We start from the raw sequence: 21,310 nt of genomic DNA, 5'->3' as shown, positions 1-21,310 counted from the left end.
GGAGGATGGGCCAAGACCCGCCCCTTTGCCACCGTAGCCTTGCGGCCCACAGTTCCTTTCAAGGTGCACTGGGCCCCTAGTATAATCTACTAGTATATGCTTAAATGTGAAGGGGCCGATTCATACTTAAGGGTACACTGCTATGGTATCCTAAGTATTCAATTATCTTTGCTATATAAAAATATGTTTTCCATATCTTTTCCTAGGTTAATGGCAACATTTTTAAAATCAGGGTTTTGGAAATCAGAGCCTCCTCCACATCTCATGGAAAAGAACCTAGGGACAGAAAACAAAACAAGATGCAGAGACATAAGCAGGGTATAAGAAGCGAGGAAGGGAAAACAAAATAATAAAGAGGTTACTCAGAGTTGCTGACTGATGAAAAATAAGAGAATGTTAAACAGAAGAAAAGCAGAATATAAAGTAGAATATGGACAAAATTGACAGAGAGGAACAGAAAGACAGAAACAGTATGTCAGAAAGACTTACCCATGAATGCGATGCCATTTTTCAAAAGAAGTTCTGGGAGCTTGGGATTCTCAGAAGCATGACCCCAGCCAGCCCACACTGCCTACAAGGGAACACAATATGGTTCATTCTTAAAATTCATATTTAAAAGAAAAAAACAAACATGTAACTGTATTATTCTCTACTAAGACTGGGCCCTACTCCATGAGGTACAATAGCTCCACAGCAGCCTAATACTTAATTCTGCTTCTATGCTTAATTCTTGGCAAACTTCTTACAGAACAATAAGCATCCATTGTGGCAAAACCTCTGAAGAAGTCAAATCTAAGTTGAAATTGATATTAAGATCCAGCTAGTCTTGTTGCTCTTTAGGAAATTCAAATCATAGCCTTTCAACTAGACTCTATAGAGCCTTTTCTAGACTCTATAGAAATATTGGTTTTCCTTCACAGATTCAATTACTTTGGCCATACAACTCAACCTTTATATCTAGTGGTTATAATGCTCTACATATCATGAGCTTTTTTTTCTTTTTGGGCTTTAAAACACTTACCCTAAATTTCCTCATACAAGTAATAGGGAAGGAATGAGCTATTTCTACACCACCATATTCTGGGCTAAGAATACTCCAGTGGGAATACACCATCATATTCTGGGCTAAGAATATTCCATTGGAAATGGTTTGAAGGTGAAATGGATAGAATAATTAATCACTGGGGGGGAAAAAACCCTTACAAACCTCCTATTTGTAGTATGTTTACTTTATTTTGACTAAATGCATCTTTCCACCTTTCCTTTCCTTGTTGGTTATATTTCACATGAAGGCATTTATAAATTTTCAACAAAGATGCTTTCTATAAAATTAAAAGTTCTTTTTTGGACATCCCCTTGTGCCTAAATGTAAAATCACTAAATCTATTGTTGTTTTCTGTAACTACTTGCAGATTTTGTGTTTATTAAAACAGTGAAGCATCATAAACCATAATATGCAATAGTTTTCTTTGGCAAGTGTAAATATTAGTTCATATATGAACTATAGTGCTGAATCTGAATAACATCTTTAAAGTATAAACATTTTTCCCTTTTTTTAACTTAAAAAAATTTCAAATACAACTGACATACAATATTGTATTAGTTTCAGATGATTATATATTTATATAACTTCTGAAGTGAGCACCTTGTAAATCTCGTACCTACTTGACACCATACATAGTTATTACAATATTATTCACTGTTGATTATATTCCCTATGCTGTACTTTACATCCCCATGGCTGTTTTTATAATTGGCAATTTGTCTGTCTTAATCCCTTCTCCTTTTTCACCAATGTGCCAAACCCCATCCCATCTGGCAATCATCAAAATGTTCTCTGTATTTGTGAATTTGTTTCAGTTTTATTTGGTATTTATCTTTCTCTGTCTTACTTATTTACTTAGCATAATGCCCTCTTATTCTATCCATGTTGTCATAAATTGCAAGATTTCATTCTTTTTTATGGCTGAGTAATATTCCATTGTATACATGCACCACTTATTTATCCATTTATCTATCGATGGACAATTAGGTTGCTTCCATATCTTGACTATTGTAAATAATGCTGCAACGTATAAATTTGGCTTTAAAGGATACATTGGCATCTCTTACTTGAACTGGGATCCTTTTAGCAATATCAAGAATTAATTCAACATTTGCATAGTTGTTGTTGTTTGGTCCCCCTGGCACTGGTACATAGTGATCTGCCATCTTAATGTACTCTGAAAATGTAAGCAAATTAATAGAGAACACATGCTTTAGTTTCTGAAATAATACACAGAGCAAGACTATGTAAAGGACAATCATAAGTAACCATAGGACAAACTGCATTAATGGGGTAATTTCCAGGACCATTTATTTGAAGGCTCTGACTTTATTAAGTCACTAATATGCACTAATCTCATATTTAGGAAGCTCTTACACTAAAACAGCAGTTATCAAACATTTCACTATGTGACCTTTCTGAAGGGTCTTCATGACCCCTATATCAAAAATAATGTGTCTGTGACTTAGAGGCCCATGTATAATTATTCCATTATGGGAAAAAGTTCTAGTCCTAACACCCTTTATCTTTACTTTGTACTATATTCTGAGAAAGCCCTATTCTTGATGTAGAGCTAGGACAGAATGGGGACAGAAGGAAGAGTCTGGAGGGTTTGTAGACTGGCTAAATAAGAAAGGATATATACAGGAGTCTCCTAGGTGTTTAAAAAGGGTTTATCTGGAATGTTAGCAATAACAGATATTTAAAAGACACTTTAAAAAGATACCTTCTTTACCTCACATTACTTTTTTGCTCAGTATTCCCATTTAAACTTGTCACCTGATGTCTCACTCTTCCTATTCTGGCAACAACAGTAGCAGAGAAGCTACAATGTGTAGGATTGCACTAATAAGCACTTTACATATATATATTTCATTTAAGTCAACAAATGATACGTAATACAACACCCAGTTTATAGAAAATTATGATCTGGAATATTTAAATAACTTGCTCAAGGTCCATTTCCAACGTATATATTAACTTTTCTTATATATTGTTCTTAACTTTTAAAGGCTTTAAGTCCTTTAAAAAAAATTCTTACCCAGCCAGTGTGTCAATGGTTGAGTGTCAACCCATGAACTAGGAGGTCACAGTTTAATTCCAAGTTAGGGCACATGCCCAGGTTGCCGGCTCAATCCCCAGTAGGGAGCATGCAGGAGGCAGCCAGTCAATGATCTTCTCTCATAATCGCTGTTTCTATCTCTCTCCCTCTCCCTTCCTCTCTCTGAAATCAATAAAAATATATTTTTAAAAAAATACTAATTCCTTAATTTAATACCATTGATATTATAATCCTTTCTAGAGTGCTATTTCTTAAATAACTTTTAAAGAAAGTATAAAATTATATAAACTCTAAGTAAAAAAGGTTGGAAAAAGCAGGAACATAAATAGAAATAAAAACACCCCAAAATTTCACTCCCACAGATAACTAGTATTGTTGTTTTGGTATTATATCTTTTTTTTTTTTTTTTTACTATACACAATGTACTTTTTTCCTATTATTATATCATGCTATCAATCTCCTTATGGACAATGTTCTTCTTGGAAATTGTGATGAACAGACACTTAAGTGTCTGCCTCTTTGATCCCAATCTCCAGGTATTCATGCTTTAAGTAATCCACTCTCCTTGGGTGTGACTTGCTTCTGGCAAAGAAAATATGGTAAATATGACATGTCATTTCCATGATAACATTACATATGAATGTAACCAAATTTAATACTCTCCCTTGCTGGCTTTGAGGTAGAAGGCAGTCATTTTGGGATGGCCCATGTGACAAGGAGCCGAGAGTAGCCTCTAGTCAATAACCAGCTAACCATTCAGGCCCCAAGTCTGGGAACCCACAGAAAACTGAATGCTGCCAACAACCATGTGAGCTTGAAAGCAGATCCATCCAAAGTTGAGCTCAGATGAGACTGCAGCCCCAACTGACAACTGACTGCAGCTTTGTGATAACCTGAAGCAGAAGACCCAACTCAGCTGTACCCTGACCTACAGAAACTGTGAGATTATAAATGTCAGTTGTTTTAAGCTGCTAAGTTTGTGGTAATATTGTTATACAATAATAGATAAATAATACAGCAATTTAACAGAATGCATTCTCAGACCAATTAATGCTATTTTTTAATGGCTGCATGGTATTTCATAGAATTAGTGTACCACACTTTACTTAACTAATCCACTGATGGTGGACACTTAAGTTACTCCCAGTTTCTGATTATTTTAATAATGACTATCCTTATACAAATACATTTGCCCATAATACTGATCTTTTGTTCCTCAGAATAAATACAAGAAAATACAATTTCTTGGTCAAAAGTTATGCATACTTTTGTTCTTGTGTTCTTGATCCAATCCTCTCCCACCTCCTCTAGGTCTCTTGTATACTTGTACACATCTCCCTCTTTGGCTCCTTCTTCTTAGACTATAAATATTCTCAAGTCATTTCATTCAGAAAAATTAAAATCCTCCCTTGACCCTGAAGTTCTCTTTAGTTACTGCCCTTTCTTCTTCCCTTCTCATTCAAATTCTTTTTAAAAAATATATATTTTATTGATTTTTTTTCAGAGAGGAAGGGAGAGGGATAGAGAGTTAGAAACCTCGATGAGAGAGAAACATCGATCAGCTGCCTCCTGCACAATCCCTACAGGGTATGTGCCTGCAACCAAGGTACATGCCCTTGACCGGAATCGAACCTGGGACCCTTGAGTCCGCAGGCCGACGCTCTATCCACTGAGCCAAACCGGTTAGGGCTCATTCAAATTCTTAAAAAATTTGTCCACATTGGCTATCTCCATGTCACTTCCCATTCATCACTTAAAATTCTATATTAGTTTGCATAATCATATTGTTCTACTAAAACTATTCTTGCAAATATCAATGGTTCCATAATTGCTGAACAGATTTCTCTTCCTACTTTATTGAACTGTTGACACATTTGACCCTTCTTATTGAAATTCTTTCTTTTTGCTTTTCTCTTCTGCTTCTCCCATCTCTCTGATCACTTCTCAGTATTGTTTCTGGGCCTACCTTCCTGAATCTATCCTATATCCTAGCCTTCCATAAAGTTTCATCCTTAGCCCTCTTCTCTTTATTTTCTATCTGTTCTTTCAGGGAGTAGTGTTAACTGATAATGTAAACTCTTAATCTCTGGCTGTTATTATTTCTAAGTTTTGGAAGGATATATTCCATTTTTTTGTAGGATTTATAGAGTCTACTTGTACCACAAGTACTCCATACCTAATCTATCCCCCCAAAAAACTTACTCTTCTTGCTACATCATCTATTACTTTGCCCTACTTGATGGTACTAGTACCTGCCTAGTCAACCAAATTATAAATCCAACTATAATCATTAATTCTTCATTCAACCATCAAATCTTGTCAATTTTACCTCCTAAGGCTCTCTAAACCATCCTGTTCTTTTCTAGTCTCAGCCTTGTCATATCCTTTATATTGCCTTCCACAAACGGATATTCCCAGATGCTTCCTGAATCATCTAATTATTCATGTTTTTAAAAATGCATCTATCTTTTAGAGATACATAGTAAAATATTTACACATAAAATCATGTCTAGGATTTGCTTCAAAGATTGTGTGGAAGAGAGAGAAAGTGAAAGTATAGATGAAACAAGACTGGCTGTTGATAATTATTGATGCTGGATGACAGAAAGATGGAAAGAGGTTCATTATACTCTTCTACTTTTGAATCGTCAAAAACAACTAATCAATTTAAATACAAATCCTTTAATGTTCAACATACACATACACACACACACACACACACACACACATTCATCCCTAAAAAGATCAAGTCCATGCCCTTGACGATGAAAAACAAGGCCCTTCTTGACGAATACTATGATCACATTTTGTAATTTACCAAGCCACCTATAATTTCCAGAAAATGACTGTGTCACACTTTCAAACATTTGCATATACTGTTCCTTCGGCCTGAAACACTTTTGTCTTCTCTCTAATTGCTTCATTAATTCTTACTCAATTTTGGATAGGCATAACCTCTTCAGAAAGCTTTATCTTAACCCTGCCCCCAAGAGTAAGGGGCAGAGTAAAGATATCTCATTTCTATGTTCTCATAATACACTATGCATATTTATATTATAGCACTGACCTCAAAGTAATGAAATTATTGGTTTCCTAGAGCAAGATCACATCCTATCCAACTGTAGGTCCCCATGTTTACAAATAAATGAATTAATGGGAGCATTAGGTAGAACCGTGGTTGGCAAACTGCGGCTCGCGAGCCACATGCGGCTCTTTGGCTCCTTGAGTGTGGCTCTTTCACAAAATTCCACGGCCTGGGCAAGTCTATTTTGAAGAAATGGCGTTAGAAGAAGTTTAAGTTTAAAAAATTTGGCTCTCAAAAGAAATTTCAATCGTTGTACTGTTGATATTTGGCTCTGTTGACTAATGAGTTTGCCGACCACTGAGGTAGAACTACATGAAGGAAAAGAAATAATGCAAGGTAATTGACATTTATGATAGACAATTTCATCTTTATAGTGAACTAGACATTATGATCATTCTTTTATAGTTGTAAAAATTGTGGCTCAGAGATGTTAAAGGGTCAATCTAAATGTTTTCACATAATATAAGCTTTCCAATAAATTGGTGCCTTCTGTTTCTAAATAAGATAGCATAATACTCCTTATTCTTTAGGCATAGTCTTAACATCATTGTCTCAATATAGAGAGAACATACAAAACAAAATGGTTTTAAAAAGATAGCTATTTATAAAGCTGTTATCTGTGAGTACTCTAACTTAGAGATTATGCTTTAGTGGTAAAAAGCATGGAGAGGAAAGCCACAACCGCTCAGCTATCCTAACATCTCTCAGCTGGAGGACATTCTAAGTAGAGAGAATGTGCAGAAGAGCTTGCAGAGTAAAACCCACTTGGGTCCCAAGAGGGCTCTCCCTCAGAAGAAAGGGAAAAAATTCACTGTGTCTCATAAGGGATATAGTATTTCCTTCCAAACCTTTCCACTTACACATGTTAAAGTATGTTGCTTAGCAAATACTTGACACTGAAAAGGCATACACCTAAAAACCCAAATCAACACTTTCGTTCAATGTCTACCTATTTTTACCTAGAACACAAGGGTCTGTGTTGAGGTTAAATATTGCACAATCACTTGTATATTCGTATTATTAACACTTTTTAAAAGAGAGATCTTTCGGTTTGAGACTCCCCCTGTTACTATTCTCCTACCTACAGGCCGTGGTAGTCAATGTTTTATGCTCTAGACTCTAGAGTCTAGAGTGATGCTTTCTTAATGCAAATAACTCACCTGCATTGGCTTTAAGGTCTTCAGGTGTGACCATGACAACAAATCGGATTGCACGTTCATTTCGAAACATCTCGTAAGACCACCGACGGATAGACCGCATGCATTTCACTGCTGCAATGCCGTTGTTGGCAATAAGAACCTGGGAGAGTTAGGGGATGGGAATTGGAGAGAAAAACAGAAAAAGCAAGCAATGATGGAGAAAAAGAAGTAAGACAATTTTGTAGCTCTATCTTATTTGGAAAGGCAGATTTTCAATAGGAATTTGTATTGCTGGTCTAGGTAGTTAAGAACTAGCTCCCACATGACCAAGGGATATTTTAAAATGTTAGCTAAGGAAATACTTCAATATGTGCCTGACTCAACCTTATTCCTTTCTAACTTCCTTCTTTTAAAAATCCTCACCCAAGGATATACTTTGTTTTAAATTGATTTTGAGAGAGGATGGTTAGAGAGAGAAACATCAATGTGACAGAGAAACATCAATCAGTTGCCGCCTGTATGCACCCTGACTGGGGATTGACAACCCCACAACCTGGGCATGTGCCTTGACCAGGAATTGAACTGGCGACCCTTCAGTGCACAGAACGAAACTCAACCGACTGAGCCACCAGGCCAAGGCATAACTTCATCTCTCTCTCTCTCTCTCTCTCTCTCTCTCTCTCTCTTTTAATTAAACCCTCACCCAAGGGTATTTTTTTCCATTGATTTTTAGAGAGTCGAAGGGAGATTAGAAGGAAAGGGGGATGTAAGGGGGACAGAGAGAGAGAGAAAAACATCAATGTGAGAGAGACACATCAATTGGTTGCCTCCCACAGGCGTCCCAACCAGGGTCGGGGATCGAACCTGCAACCCAGGTACATGCCCTTGACCAGGATCAAACCCAGAGCCCTTCAGTGCACAGGCCAACGCTCTAACCACTGACCCACACCTGTCAGGCCCATAACTTCATTTCTTGAAGGAAAAAAAAAATCACAACTACTCAAATCTTGTGAGTTTGTGAATTATTTTACTAAACCAATTACTAGGGAACAGAAAATTAAGAGAGATGGTGTATTATAAATAAGGATGGAGGAAGACCAAACAGTGAGTGTCATGCACTATTCTCCCTTGTAGTAAAATAAGGCAGAGTACCCTGAACATGTATAAGAACCTGGAACCAACCACCACTTCTCTCCAAAATGCCAAACCCCAAATGCCTTAGAATTATAGAGCCTGCCTCAGAATGGTCACAAGAAAAAAAAGAAGAATCAAGGATCCTGAGACTTCTCTGTAACAAACCTTTCATTACCCGTCTTGCAATCATGCCTCCAAGGGTAACATGGGCTAGGAGACATATAATCTATCTTTATTGGAAGACTAAGAGAAGGACACCGCTGAAGCAATACTTTTAGGAGTGGGAATGTAGGTCCCCACCCTTTAATCTTTTAGTCACTATAAACTATTTCAACCAAGTCATTCGCTTAGCTCTGACATGGTTTAGATAAAAGTGACACAGAGTTAATATTTTAAAAAAAAAGTGTAATCTCTAAGTATTTCATGTGGTGTATTCCCTCTAAACATCTCAAAAACGTGGTGGAAGCCAATCAGTCAGTGTATCAAACTGTTTAAACTTTCTCTTCTGAAAGTCTGTACTTCCTTAGCTCCAAACCCAATGCTATGACATTATCTCCTCACCACCACCCCACAAGTTAATTGATTTCTCATAGCCTCTCAGATCAGTGCAGCCCAACCCTGTAAAATCACAAGATCTTTTAAAAAGAACTTGATGAGCACTGCTTCATCATCTTATTAGCTGAGACTAAATTATCAGTGGTTATACATATTACAGAAAATAGTAAAATTATTTAATAAGATGCTACGGAGGTAGAAAGGATAACTTCACATGCAGAGGCAAGGTCTCTAAAAGTCTAATATCAGTTTTGAGCAAATCTAGACAACAATTTTAGGCATTAAATCTCATATACTTTGGAAAAGTACTTTAGCAGGTTACAAAACTTACCTTCTCAATTACTTTATTCCCCCCAAAGCGAGTAACAAATTCTGCTGGCGAAGCTACAGTGAAATCTCGCTGTGAGTCTATTTTCTTTCGGTCTCGACCTTGCTTTACTAGATGCAAGCCAGACATGCTGGACCTATAAAAATAGAGAAACCGTGAACGTCTGTCAATAGGATTTCTTCACACCATCCATCTCCCCTGGAGACCTGCTTTTCACTTCTTGTAACAGTACCTCCAACTATACCCTTGTGAAGACAGCATGCTGGGAGACCACATACTTTTTAAATAGAAGAGAGGAGGGGAAAATGGTCTTTGCTTGTGGGAATCTAAGCAAAAAACTGTTCCTGGATAATAAAAAAATAATATTAAGGTTTAGCAACAGTGCCATCACAAAGAGATAGGCAATGGTTGGAATGAAACGAAATGGTAGAAATAGCAGACTCAACTGTTAAAACTAAAAATACAATTAGCAAGCCTGTTTCTGGATCATGATTCTGGCATACAGATGACCTTTCTCCTCTGTATCTCCACCCTACATCTTTCTTATGAGCTTTAACTCCACATTTTTAATTGCCTACTAAGTGTTTTACTGATGTATCCCATAGATGTTTCAAAATCAAATTCTTTACAAGGCAGCATAACATACCATATTTCATAAATTTTAAGATGTTCCTCTTTAAAAAAAAATCTCTGATATTGATATATATCTTATAACCAATTGTATGATTTATTTAGTTGGCAGTATTTTCCCCCTCAATGGTGCCTCTAACAATTAATGGTGTTTTAGATTAGATAAAATATAGTTGTTGAAACTGCACAGACATGGTTTTAAATTCCAGATCTGTCTGCTTAATAGCTCCAATGAGTTTTAGCAAATAATTTAACCTTGCTCAGCTTCAGTTTTCTCTTTGTAAAATATGCATAGTATTCACAGTTCCAGTTATTTACCTATTGTCCCTCAGCTCCAAGCCCACTCTTTTATGCTCTGCACTGTGAAAATAGGGCTAAGCCTCTGCAAAATTGTTCAATTCTGCCAATGGGAAGACAGAGATAAAAAAGAGACTTATTTTGTGTTTTCCAGTTATTACCAGCATTGCCCCATGTATGTAACAGAAAGTAAATTCTAGCTTCTAGCATCTTTTGACATTCCTGAGAAAGCCTTGATGCATTCTCGTAGAGGTACCAGGAGCAGGAGGTTGTGGTTCCCTGACAGTCAATACTGCCTTGCCATGCTTACTCATCCTCTAGGGTATGCTGCCTGGGCCTATCAGTCACCTGTCAGGCCAGGTCTTCTCCTCAGGGATCTGAGCACCAGCTACTCAAAGCTTACCCCCAGTGGTCTAAGCACCAGCCCCCAAGGGCCCTCCTCTGAGCTCCTACTTCTTCCTTTATGACCCCTAGGTCTAGGGGTGATAACTGTTTTCCATAGGTATTAACTCTGGGTTACTTCAGTATCCCTTTTTGTTCTTTTCTTCTTCTAACACCCAAGTAACCAATTCTCACTAATGAATGTCGTCTTTATTATAATGCCTAATGCAGTTTCTCTTTCCTTGACTGGACAATGATAGACCCTCTGAATTGGTGTTTTGAGGATTAAATGAGATAATAGATATAAATAAGGTCCTTTATATTTATACACTGCTTAATAGACAGATATCTTCTTCCATTCCTATTTTTCATTCCTTTCTCCTATACTCCAACTTTGACATAGTAATTTAACTTTTCAAAATAAAAGAGTATGATTAAAATCATCCCACAAAGAAAAGACCAGGTCCAGATGATTTTCAAAGACAAGTTCCATCTAATTTTCAAGGCAGTAGTCTACCAAACTTCCAGACAATAGAAAAAGACGTAAAACTCCCCAGCTACAGTAATACTGATACCAAACCCAGACAAAGATGTTACATGAAGATAAAAGTCTAGATCCATTTTATTCCTGACTACAAATGCAAAAATTCCCCAGTGCACGAAATTCATGCACGGAGGAGGGTGGCCCCTCAGCCCAGCCTGTACTCTTTCCAATCTGGGACCCCTCGAGGGATGTCCGACTGCCCAGTGGGGTCGGGCCTATCCCTCTCAAAATCCAGGACTGCTGGCTCCCAACTGCTCGCCTGCCTGCCTTCCTGATTGCCCCTAACCGCTTCAGCCTGCCAGCCTGATCACCCCCTAACCACTCTGCTGCCAGCCTGATTGATGCCTAACTGCTCCCCTGCCAGCCTGTTTGCCCCCAACTTCCCTCCTCTGCCGGCCCGGTCACCCCTAACTGCCCTTCCCTGCAGGGTTGATCACCTCCAACTGCCCTCCCTTGCAGGCCGGGTGCCTCCCAACTGCCCTCCCCTGCTGGCCATCTTGTGGTGGCCATCTTGTGTCCACATGGGGGCAGGATCTTTGACCACATGGGGGAAGCCATATTGTGTGTTGGAGTGATGGTCAATCTGCCTATTACTCTTTTATTAGATAGGATAGAGGCCTGGTGCAGGAGTGGGGGCCAGCTGGTTTGCCCTGAAGGGTGTCCCGGTCAGGGTGGGGGTTCCCTTGGGGCGTGGGGCAGCCTGAGCAAGGGGCCTGTGGTGGTTTGCAGGCCAGCCACGTCCCCTGGCGACCCAAGCAGAGGCCCTGGTATCTGGAATTTATTTACCTTCTACAATTGAAACTTTGTTGCCTGGAGCGGAGCCAAGCCTCCTGCATGCTCCACAGCCGGCAGCCATTTCTGTTTGGGTTAATTCACCTTCTATAATTGAAACTTTGTAGCCTTAAGCAGAGGCCTGGGCCAAGCCAGGGTATTCGGAAAGCTTTGCTTTCTCCGTTGCTGCGGGCAACCCTGGCCTGGTCTCTCCAGCTCCGTGGCTGCCGCCATTCTGTTTAAATTTGTTTACCTTCTATAATTGAAACTTTGTAGCTTGAGTGGAGGCTTAGGCCTGGCAAGGGCATGCGGAAAGCTTGGCTTCCTCTGTTGCCTGGGAAACCTTGCTCTCTGTGGCTGTAGCCATCTTGGTTGGGTTTATTTGCATACTCGCCCTGATTGGCTGGTGGGCGTGGCTTGGGCTGGTGGGCGTGGCTTTGGGCATAGCGAAGGTGCGGTCAATTTGCATATTACCCTTTTATTAGGTAGGATAGCAGGGTTTCAGTGCAAGGGTAGGCAAATATTAGTAAAAAAATATGTTCCTCCATGACCAACTTGAGTTTGTCCCAGGTATGCAAAGATGGTTTAATTTTAGAAAACCCATAAATGTAAAAAACTGTGTTAGATTTCCTAACAAGTACAATAAAATGAAAAAAAATTAGAGGCATTAAAATTGCAAAGAAGGAACTATCATTATTTGAGAATATGGTAATTTACATAGAAAACAGAAGATTCTCTAATCGAATAAATGACATTTCTGGGAAAAGCCTTGATGCATTCTCTTAGCAGTACCAGGAGCAGCAGGTTTTCCAACTATTACCAGTATAGACCTTAGTCAAGTGTCTTGATATACGATAAATACACAAGAAGTTCAAATATATTATATACAGTTGACTACATACAGATTATAAAATTAAAAATAGATCATAAAGCTAAAAACAACTAAAATACACATACTCTTAAGAGATATGTATAGATACAATAAAACAATATAAACAGGAAAACAAAAGACAATGAACATGTGATTAAGAAAATTGATTATCTGGGTAGGGGAGGCAGGGAGAAGGGTTGAGGAAAGATTATATAATTAAATGTAGGTGATGGCCAAGGACCCACCTTTGTTTTAAAAATTAAACAAAAGATGCCAAAACCGGTTTGGCTCAGTGGATAGAGCGTCGGTCTGCGGACTGGAAGGTCCCAGGTTCGATTCCGGTCAAGGGCATGTACATTGGTTGCAGGCACATCCCCCGGTGGGGGGTGTGCAGGAGGCAGCTGGTTGATGTCTCTCTCTCATCGATGTTTCTAGCTCTCTATCCCTCTCCCTTCCTCTCTGTGAAAAATCAATAAAATATATTTTTAAAAAATAGATAAATAAATAATTAAAATTAAACAAAAGAATGTGATGGGTTTCAAATCCTTCCTACATTATTAAGAAACACAACAAATAAATAAATAATAGAGGGCCACACAAGGAACAAGGAGTATGTCATGAACCAATAATTATATAATTCTATACACCTAAAGTTAAACACACACACACACACACACACACACACACACACACTCCTCAAAGGTCAACTTTCACTTATTTAAGGAAGGAGTGGAGAAATAGAGAAAATATAAACCTAGAACTAATAGGGAGCTGCTTAAGTATAACACAAAAAGGGAAGAAAGTCTATATTGATTTAAAAAAAAAAGGTGGAAAAGGAATTGGTTATAAGATTTAATCAATAGTTTAGAAATAAAATGGATCTCATAATCTTCACCTCTCACCTACCTTTTTTTGGGACACTATTAGAGAATATTGTCTTGTAAATAAATGGAGTAAGCCAAGAAAAAGGAAGACAAGGAACATAGAATCCAACACAGAAGAGAAGGGCATTCCCTAGATCTGTGGTCGGCAAACTGCGGCTCACGAGCCGCATGCGGCTCTTTGGCCACTTGAGTGTGGCTCTTCTTCCACAAAATACCACGGCCTAGGTGAGTCTATTTTGAAGAAGTGGCATTAGAAGAAGTTTAAGTTTAAAAAATTTGGCTCTCAAAAGAAATTTCAATCGTTGTACTGTTGATATTTGGCTCTGTTGACTAATGGGTTTGCCAACCACTGGCCTAGATGATTGTTTAAATTGGAAGACAGACTGCTCTAGGAGGTATGCATCTTGGAAGAAATGGACAGATCATTTTGTATTTAACTACAGAAAAACAAAATAAAACTTGCTCATATATATAATATATATAAAATATACATGGGTTTGGTTTCTTTATATATATACACTAGAGGCCCGGTGCACGAAATTCATGCACGGAGGGTTGCCCCTCAGCCCAGCCTGTACCCTCTCCAATCTGGGACCCCTCGAAGGATGTCCGACTGCCCGGGATCGGGCCTAAACGGGCAGTCGGACATCCCTCTCACAATCCAGGACTGCTGGCTCCCAACTGCTTGCCTGCCTGCCTGCCTGCCTTCCTGATTGACCCTAACTGCTTCTGCCTGCCAGCCTGATCACCCCCCTAACCACTCTGCTGCCAGCCTGTTTGCCCCAACTTCCCTCCTCTGCCGGCCTGGTCACCCCTAACTGCCCTCTCCTGCAGGGTTGATCATCTCCAACTGCCCTCCCTTGCAGGCCTGGTCCTTCTCAACTGCCCTCCCTTGCAGGCCGGGTGCCTCCCAACTGCCCTCCCCTGCTGGCCATCTTGTGGTGGCCATCTTGTGTCCACATGGGGGCAGGATCTTTGACCACATGGGGGCAGCTATATTGTGTGTTGCAGTGATGATCAATCTGCATATTACTCTTTTATTAGATAGGATAGAGGCCTGGTACAGGGGTGGGGGCCAGCTGGTTTGCCCTGAAGGGCATCCCGGATTAGGTGGGGGTTCCCTTGGGGTGTGGGGCGGCCTGAGCGAGGGGCCTGTGGTGGTTTGCAGGTGGGCCACGCCCCCTGGCAACGCAAGTGGAGGCCCTGGTATCTGGAATTTATTTTCCTTCTACAATTGAAACTTTGTAGCCTGGAGCAGAGCCAAGCCTGGGGCTCCCTCCGAGGCCGGTAGCCATTTGTGTTGGGGTTATAATTGAAACTTTGTTGCCTTAAGCGGGTGGGCCCAGCCAGGGTGTGCGGAAAGCTTTGCTTCCCCTGTTGCCGGCGGCAACCCTGGCCTACTCTCTCAAGCTCCATTCTGCCACCATTTGTTTGAATTTGTTTACCTTCTATAACTGAAACTTTGTAGCTTGAGTGGAGGCTTAGGCCTGGCAAGGGCAGGCAGAAAGCTTGACTTCCTCTGTTACCTAGGAAACCTTGCTCTCTGTGGCTGTAGCCATCTTGGTTTGGGTTAATTTGCATACTCGCTCTGATTGGATGGTGGGTGTGGCTTGTGGGCATGGCTTGTGGTGTGTCGGAGGTGTGGTCAATTTGCATATTTGTCTATTATTAGATACGATATTTGCTTATTTTACATATATAAAACAAAAAAATGTTGTACATATAAATGTTTGTTATATATAAAATGAGTTGTTGCCCTGGCCGGGTTGACTCAGTGGATAGTGCATGGGCCTGTGGAGCGAAGTGTCTCGGGTTCAATTACAGTCAAGAGCACATGCCCCGGTTTCGGGCTTGATCCCCAGTAGCGGGCATGCAGGAGGCAGCCAATCAATGATTCTCTCTCATTATTGATGTTTCTATCTCTCTCTCTCCCGCTCCCTTCCTCTCTGAAATCAATAAAAAATAAAAATTAAAAAATAAAATGAGTTGTTTTTTTATTTTACTCCCAGTGGAAGTTTTGCTTGGTTTTCTCCCCAAAGGGTGGAAGATGTCAAATGAAAAAGAAAAGAAAATGCTGACTGTTCTAAAGACTAATTTTACCAACTCAGTGTTTTTTATATGTTTTGTGCTTCTGCCAAAGTCCAGTTTAACTTTCATGTACTATTTTTTCCAAAAAATCCTCTCAAGATTGCAAAAACAATCAAAGATGATAATAGAGGGGCCTTTAAATACTGTTATCAAGCAAATCATTCAGGTCTTTTATGTTAACTCTGCTGAAGAGGAACAGACCTGAAGAGGCCTGAAGAAGGCTAAGAAGGCCTGTTAGAACTCATTTCCTTCTCGGCCTGAGTTCTAACAGCAGGAAGAAAAAGATCCCAGGTAAGGAGGCTGAACAATCCAGTCTGGCTGCCCACTGTCATGTGCCAGGACAATTGCAGCAGGTACCTTTCCTAGTGCCACAGACACATTCTAAAAGTTTTCTTTGTCGAAACCGGTTTGGCTCAGTGGATAGAGCGTCGGCCTGTGGACTGAAAGATCCCAGGTTCGATTCCGGTCAAGAGCATGTACATTGGTTGCGGGCACATCCCTGGTAGGGGGTGTGCAGGAGGCAGCTGGTCGATGTTTCTCTCTCTTCGATGTTTCTAGCTCTCTATCCCTCTCCCTTCCTCTCTGTAAAAAATCAATAAAATATATTTTTTAAAAATTTTTTTAAAAAAGTTTTCTTGCCAAAGCCGGTTTGGCTCAGTGGATAGAGCGTCGGTCTGCGGACTGGGGGGTCCCAGGTTCGATTCCGGTCAGGGGCATGTGCATTGGTTGCGGGCACATCCCCAGTGGGGGGGGTGCAGGAGGCGGCTGGTCAGTGTTTCTCTCTCATCGATGTTTCTGGCTCTCTGTCCCTCTCCCTTCCTCTCTGTAAAAAATCAATAAAAATAAAAATAAAAAAAGTTTTCTTTAACACTACCTCAAAGGGATGGGACACACTACACAGAATCGTTATCTATCTTCACAATAGTTGAAGAGTCTTCTACACTTGAAAAACCAGCCAAATCCAGTAATCAAATTTGGCACAGACTGAGTGAGGTCCCGTAACTAAAGAAGAGCACAGCAAGATCTGCACAGGGATGCTTGTTTTCAACATAACTACAATTATCACACATGGGTTCAGGTACTTTGTTTCAAATTCTGAATGTAAAATACAGGTTGAGAAATCTAGAATAAAATATGAGTTTTTATTCATTTCCTTTAAAAAAAAAAAAAAAACAGTTTCTTCGAGCTATACAAAAAAAAAAATCATCAAAGCAAATTTCCCATAAATTTCAGGGCTTAACTGCAATGCCTGACTGTTTTTTAAAAGTATACAGGGCCTAAATACGGCACCCTATAACTTACCTTTGAAGCATGTAATATCTCATCTCTTTATTTTCCTCTGCAGAACCTCCATATCATGATGGCAAAGGAATGGAAGCTGTCTCTTCAGATGTCGGCCTTGTAAACACAAGCCACAGCTCGTCCTTCTGTTGCAGGTGCTTAAAACCCAGGAGGACGAGAGATACTGTGCCTTCTGCCTACTTCTTGGCCCTGCTTCAGTCAGACTAGAGTATTCCTGATGGCCTAAAACTACAGTCCTTTTGTCCACTTTGTCCCCAATTTCCATATTTTCCTACCTTTCCTCCTTTTTTAATTTCCCCCCCTACATTTGGCTCACATCTAGAACTAGTTGGCTTCCCAAAAGGATTGAGAGAAGAGGGGAGAAACATAAACATTTGTGTAACTGGAAAATAGATCTTAGCAACTCTGCATTAGCTGCAGCAAACATGTTTCAACAACGGTCACTTTCTTCTGCCTGTCACCAGAGAAAAGCTCCACAGCCTCTCCTGGCTGCCAGGAGCACATGACAGAGAAGGCCAGGGCAAAAGAGAAGAAAAAGTTTACAAGGACAACTAAGCCAAGAAAATAATGGGGTCACGAAATCCAGAGGGAGGAAGACAGCACAGCCTAGGTAAGTAATTTCTGAGATCCAATCAAAACAAGTAATACTGATTATCAGACAGCAAAAAGGGGAAAAGCAGGTCAAGCAGTAAAAACAAAACAAACAAATAAAAACCAAGTACAAAGGACAAAACCTGCCACTAGTAGGGAATTCTGTATAAAGTGGGAGCCACAATTTTAATTTTTAGGCCAAAATAGTGATACACACACACACACACTTTTAAAAACAACAAGATGTTATTCACTAAAACTTGAAAATAAGAATGAAGCTGGTACAAATGGGATATAGAGATGTGGATAAAATCCTTGAAAGGAAAAAGGAGCCCAAACAAATATTTTAGACACAGAGTTTAAGCTGGATTAAGAAAATCCCTGCCTATAAAGGCTACTGGACACATCTATTGCTATGAAAGCAAATTTGCCACAGATGGACAAATCACTTAAATAAATAAATAGTGGCTGAATGTTACAGTAACATAGTCCTATTTTAGCTTTTAATTAGGTAGATGCTCATGACATTGCTGCCTTGTAATGGAGATAACACTCTAACAGCTAGAATCTATAGAAGCACAACTGCCTGAGACAAGTCCTCCAGAATGGTATAATTCACCAGAGTCATATCTAACCTGATTTACTAATATGTAGCACAGAAACATTCCCACCAAAATGCTGGGTAGAAATAGTTAATAATCTGATGCCAACAATGCTGAGAACCTACTAACGTTCCAGAAAAAACAACAATACACTCAAAACAGAAGTACACAAATGACCTGGCGTACAGATAGAAGATGAATGATGAAACTGAAGATAAAATGATTAAGACAAACCTCAATCTTCAGACATTCAGGTGACCCCATGTTGGAAAGACTCACTCAGGCCACTCAACATGACCATCTGCCCTAATAGAAAATGGATGTCTTGGGTTGTGTTCAGGTCTGTATCACTTTATAGCATTCCTCCTATACTATGCCAATCTCTGATAAAGTTAGTTGTTTACTTCTTCCTATTTCTATGTCTCTTCAGAATAATATATCTCCAAATAGAGCACTGAGACCTTTGTTTAAAACAATTATAGTGACAACAGATGTAGAAGGAGCTCAATTTTACACATGCATCTGAGTGTCTCCAGATGTAGGCAGTTCCCAAAAGAGAATCACTCTCTGCCTTTATTATATATCCTGAACATTCAAAAACCAAAATAAGCATTGAGTATAGAATAAAGCAGGCTATTTTTTCACTCGATTGTATCAGAAAAATATACCAAAGAGGCACACTCTTTGTTCCTGCTTTCTTTTACTAAAGGGATCTTTCTAAAACAACTAAACACTAACACAGCACACCCAGATCCAAAAACAAAGCTGCAGCTTTTAATCTTTTATGGATGCTGCTCACAATTCTTCTGTAATTATTAGAACACAGGAAATAAAAAGCCACATTCATCCATTTATTCAAATTCAAACCATCCCCATTTTAATCTACCATAAACAAAGTGTCCAAGGTAGACACATACCTGGCACAAAATCCAACTAAGAGCCCACACTGATCCCAGCATTGTAACATGCCAAGCACCAAGGATGACGTAGCAGTTTACCCGGCAGACAGTGATGCAATGGCTGGCTTGATTGCAATGCAGTCTCAGTTATACTGCAGCACACACTGTGAGAGACTGTTTTACACTGGGGCTTTTCCAAGCAGAGAAATCTTGAATCAAGGATATACCTCTTTTGAAAATCTACTGACCACATAGATAAAAGTTTAGTTGTGGACACTAAATTCTGATCCACTGATTTATATGCCTATCCTGCATCAATGCCACACAGTCTTCTTAGCTATGGCTTTATAATAGATTTTGAAATCAAGGAGTATAACTCTTCCAACTTTGCTCTCCTTTTCTAAAATTATTTTGTGTACTCTAGGTTCCCTGGATTAAGATCAGCTTATCAAATTCTAGAAAGAAGAAAAAAGCCCACTGATTTTGAAATGAACTATGAATTTATAGCTCAATTTAGGGAAAATTGACACCTTGACAATATTGAGTTTTACAATCCCTGAACATAGACTGTCTCTCCTTTTACAGGCTGGGACAAAAGTAGGTTTGCAGTTGTTCATATAGAAAATTATACAATAATTAATCAATAATAATTCAACAATAAACTGTTTTGCATACTCACAACTATAAACCTGCTTTTGCCCCACCCTGTATTTAGCTCTTTAATTCCTTTCAGTAATGTTAATATTAGGAGAAACTGAGTGAAGGATACACAGGAACTCTTTGTGCTATTTTTGCTAATTCTTCTGTCTAAAAGCCTAAGTGACCGTTACAACCGGTTGACCAAATGACTGGTTGAATGGTCGCTATGATGATGCACTGACCACCAGGGGGCAGACACTCAACACAGGAACTGCCCCCTTGGTGGTCAATGTGCTCCCACAGCCAACCCCCGCATGGCCGGCATACCTCCTGCGGCTTGGATCGCCAGCCAGGCCAAGGGACCCTACCCATGCACAAATTTCGTGCACCGGGCCTCTAGTATATATATGAGAGGCTAAGTGACCAACCATACATCCATCCGACCATCCGACCAACCAACCGGCCAGTACATATGACACACACTGGCAATTCAAAAATAAATGTTGACTCGGGCATACGCAATACATATAAAGCTCTCGCTGGCACCAATCACACATGTGCATTTCAATCTGTCATTGTCAATAGTGAATTTGGTTGTTTTTGTTGACGTTCTAAAGCTGAAAGTGTCTGAAGATCAACTATTGTTACAATGCACCTCTGACACTTCATCTCTGACACTTCTATAATGGAGAATTAATTCTTCTAATTAATTTCCTTTCAATGTGCATGAATCTGTGCATCAGGCCTCTAGTAAAATAATAAAAGAGGCATAAAAGCATAAGAACAGAGAGAATGGAAATAGAGACCCAACAGATTAGAGATGTCAGAAAATTATTGGAGCCCTAACCAGTTTGGCTCAGTGGATAGAGCGTTGGCCTGCGGACTCAAGGGTCCTGGGTTCGATTCCAGGTCAAGGGCATGTACCTTGGTTGTGGGTACATCCCCAGTAGGGAGTGTGCAAGAGGCAGCTGATCAATGTTTCTAACTCTCTATCCTTCTCCCTTACTCTCTGCAAAAAATTATTGGAAAAAAGAGAGTGGCTGGTCAAGAATTAAATGCCTCAGAAACCAAAGAGCCAATCGCAGGGAAAGCCACTTAGAAACAAGCATAACTCTACTTTAGCACTCTGGAAAAACTCAGAAATTAGAAGTACATAGTATATCTCTACTAGAAAGGTTGGAGATAGAGTTGAAAACAAAATAAAGTCTGTAGTTTACTTAAAAATACTGAACCAGCCCTGGCTGATATGGCTCAAAAGGTGACAGGTTCAATCACCAGTCAGGGCACATATGGGAAGCAACCAATCAATTTCTTTCTTTCTCTCTCTCTCTGCCCCTTCCTTTCTCTAAAATCAATTTAAAAAATAAATGAAAGTACTATGTCAATGTTAATTACTTAGCTTTAATAAATACAGGATTACCAGAGAAATTATAGGATCCCATTTTTAAAGTAAATTTTAAATA

The 21,310-nt window shown here is 39.5% G+C and overlaps 1 protein-coding gene across 1 annotated transcript in view; it reads right to left on the bottom strand.

Annotated features, from left to right (window-relative positions):
• The window catches only part of ACACA (acetyl-CoA carboxylase alpha), a 212,024-nt gene that overhangs the window by 169,720 nt on the left and 20,994 nt on the right, over positions 1–21,310 (bottom strand). The window contains exons 4-7 of the mRNA XM_028157549.2: positions 9,352–9,484; positions 7,353–7,491; positions 2,113–2,222; positions 490–571 (exon numbers count right to left, since the gene is read on the bottom strand). Of these exons, the coding sequence (XP_028013350.1) occupies positions 490–571; positions 2,113–2,222; positions 7,353–7,491; positions 9,352–9,484 (464 nt within the window). The remainder of the gene's footprint in view (positions 1–489; positions 572–2,112; positions 2,223–7,352; positions 7,492–9,351; positions 9,485–21,310) is intronic.

The sequence above is a fragment of the Eptesicus fuscus genome, chromosome 20 (genome assembly GCF_027574615.1).
Source record: "Eptesicus fuscus isolate TK198812 chromosome 20, DD_ASM_mEF_20220401, whole genome shotgun sequence".
NCBI classification, from domain to species: domain Eukaryota; kingdom Metazoa; phylum Chordata; class Mammalia; order Chiroptera; family Vespertilionidae; genus Eptesicus; species Eptesicus fuscus.
This window is presented reverse-complemented; position numbering and strand designations above follow the sequence as displayed.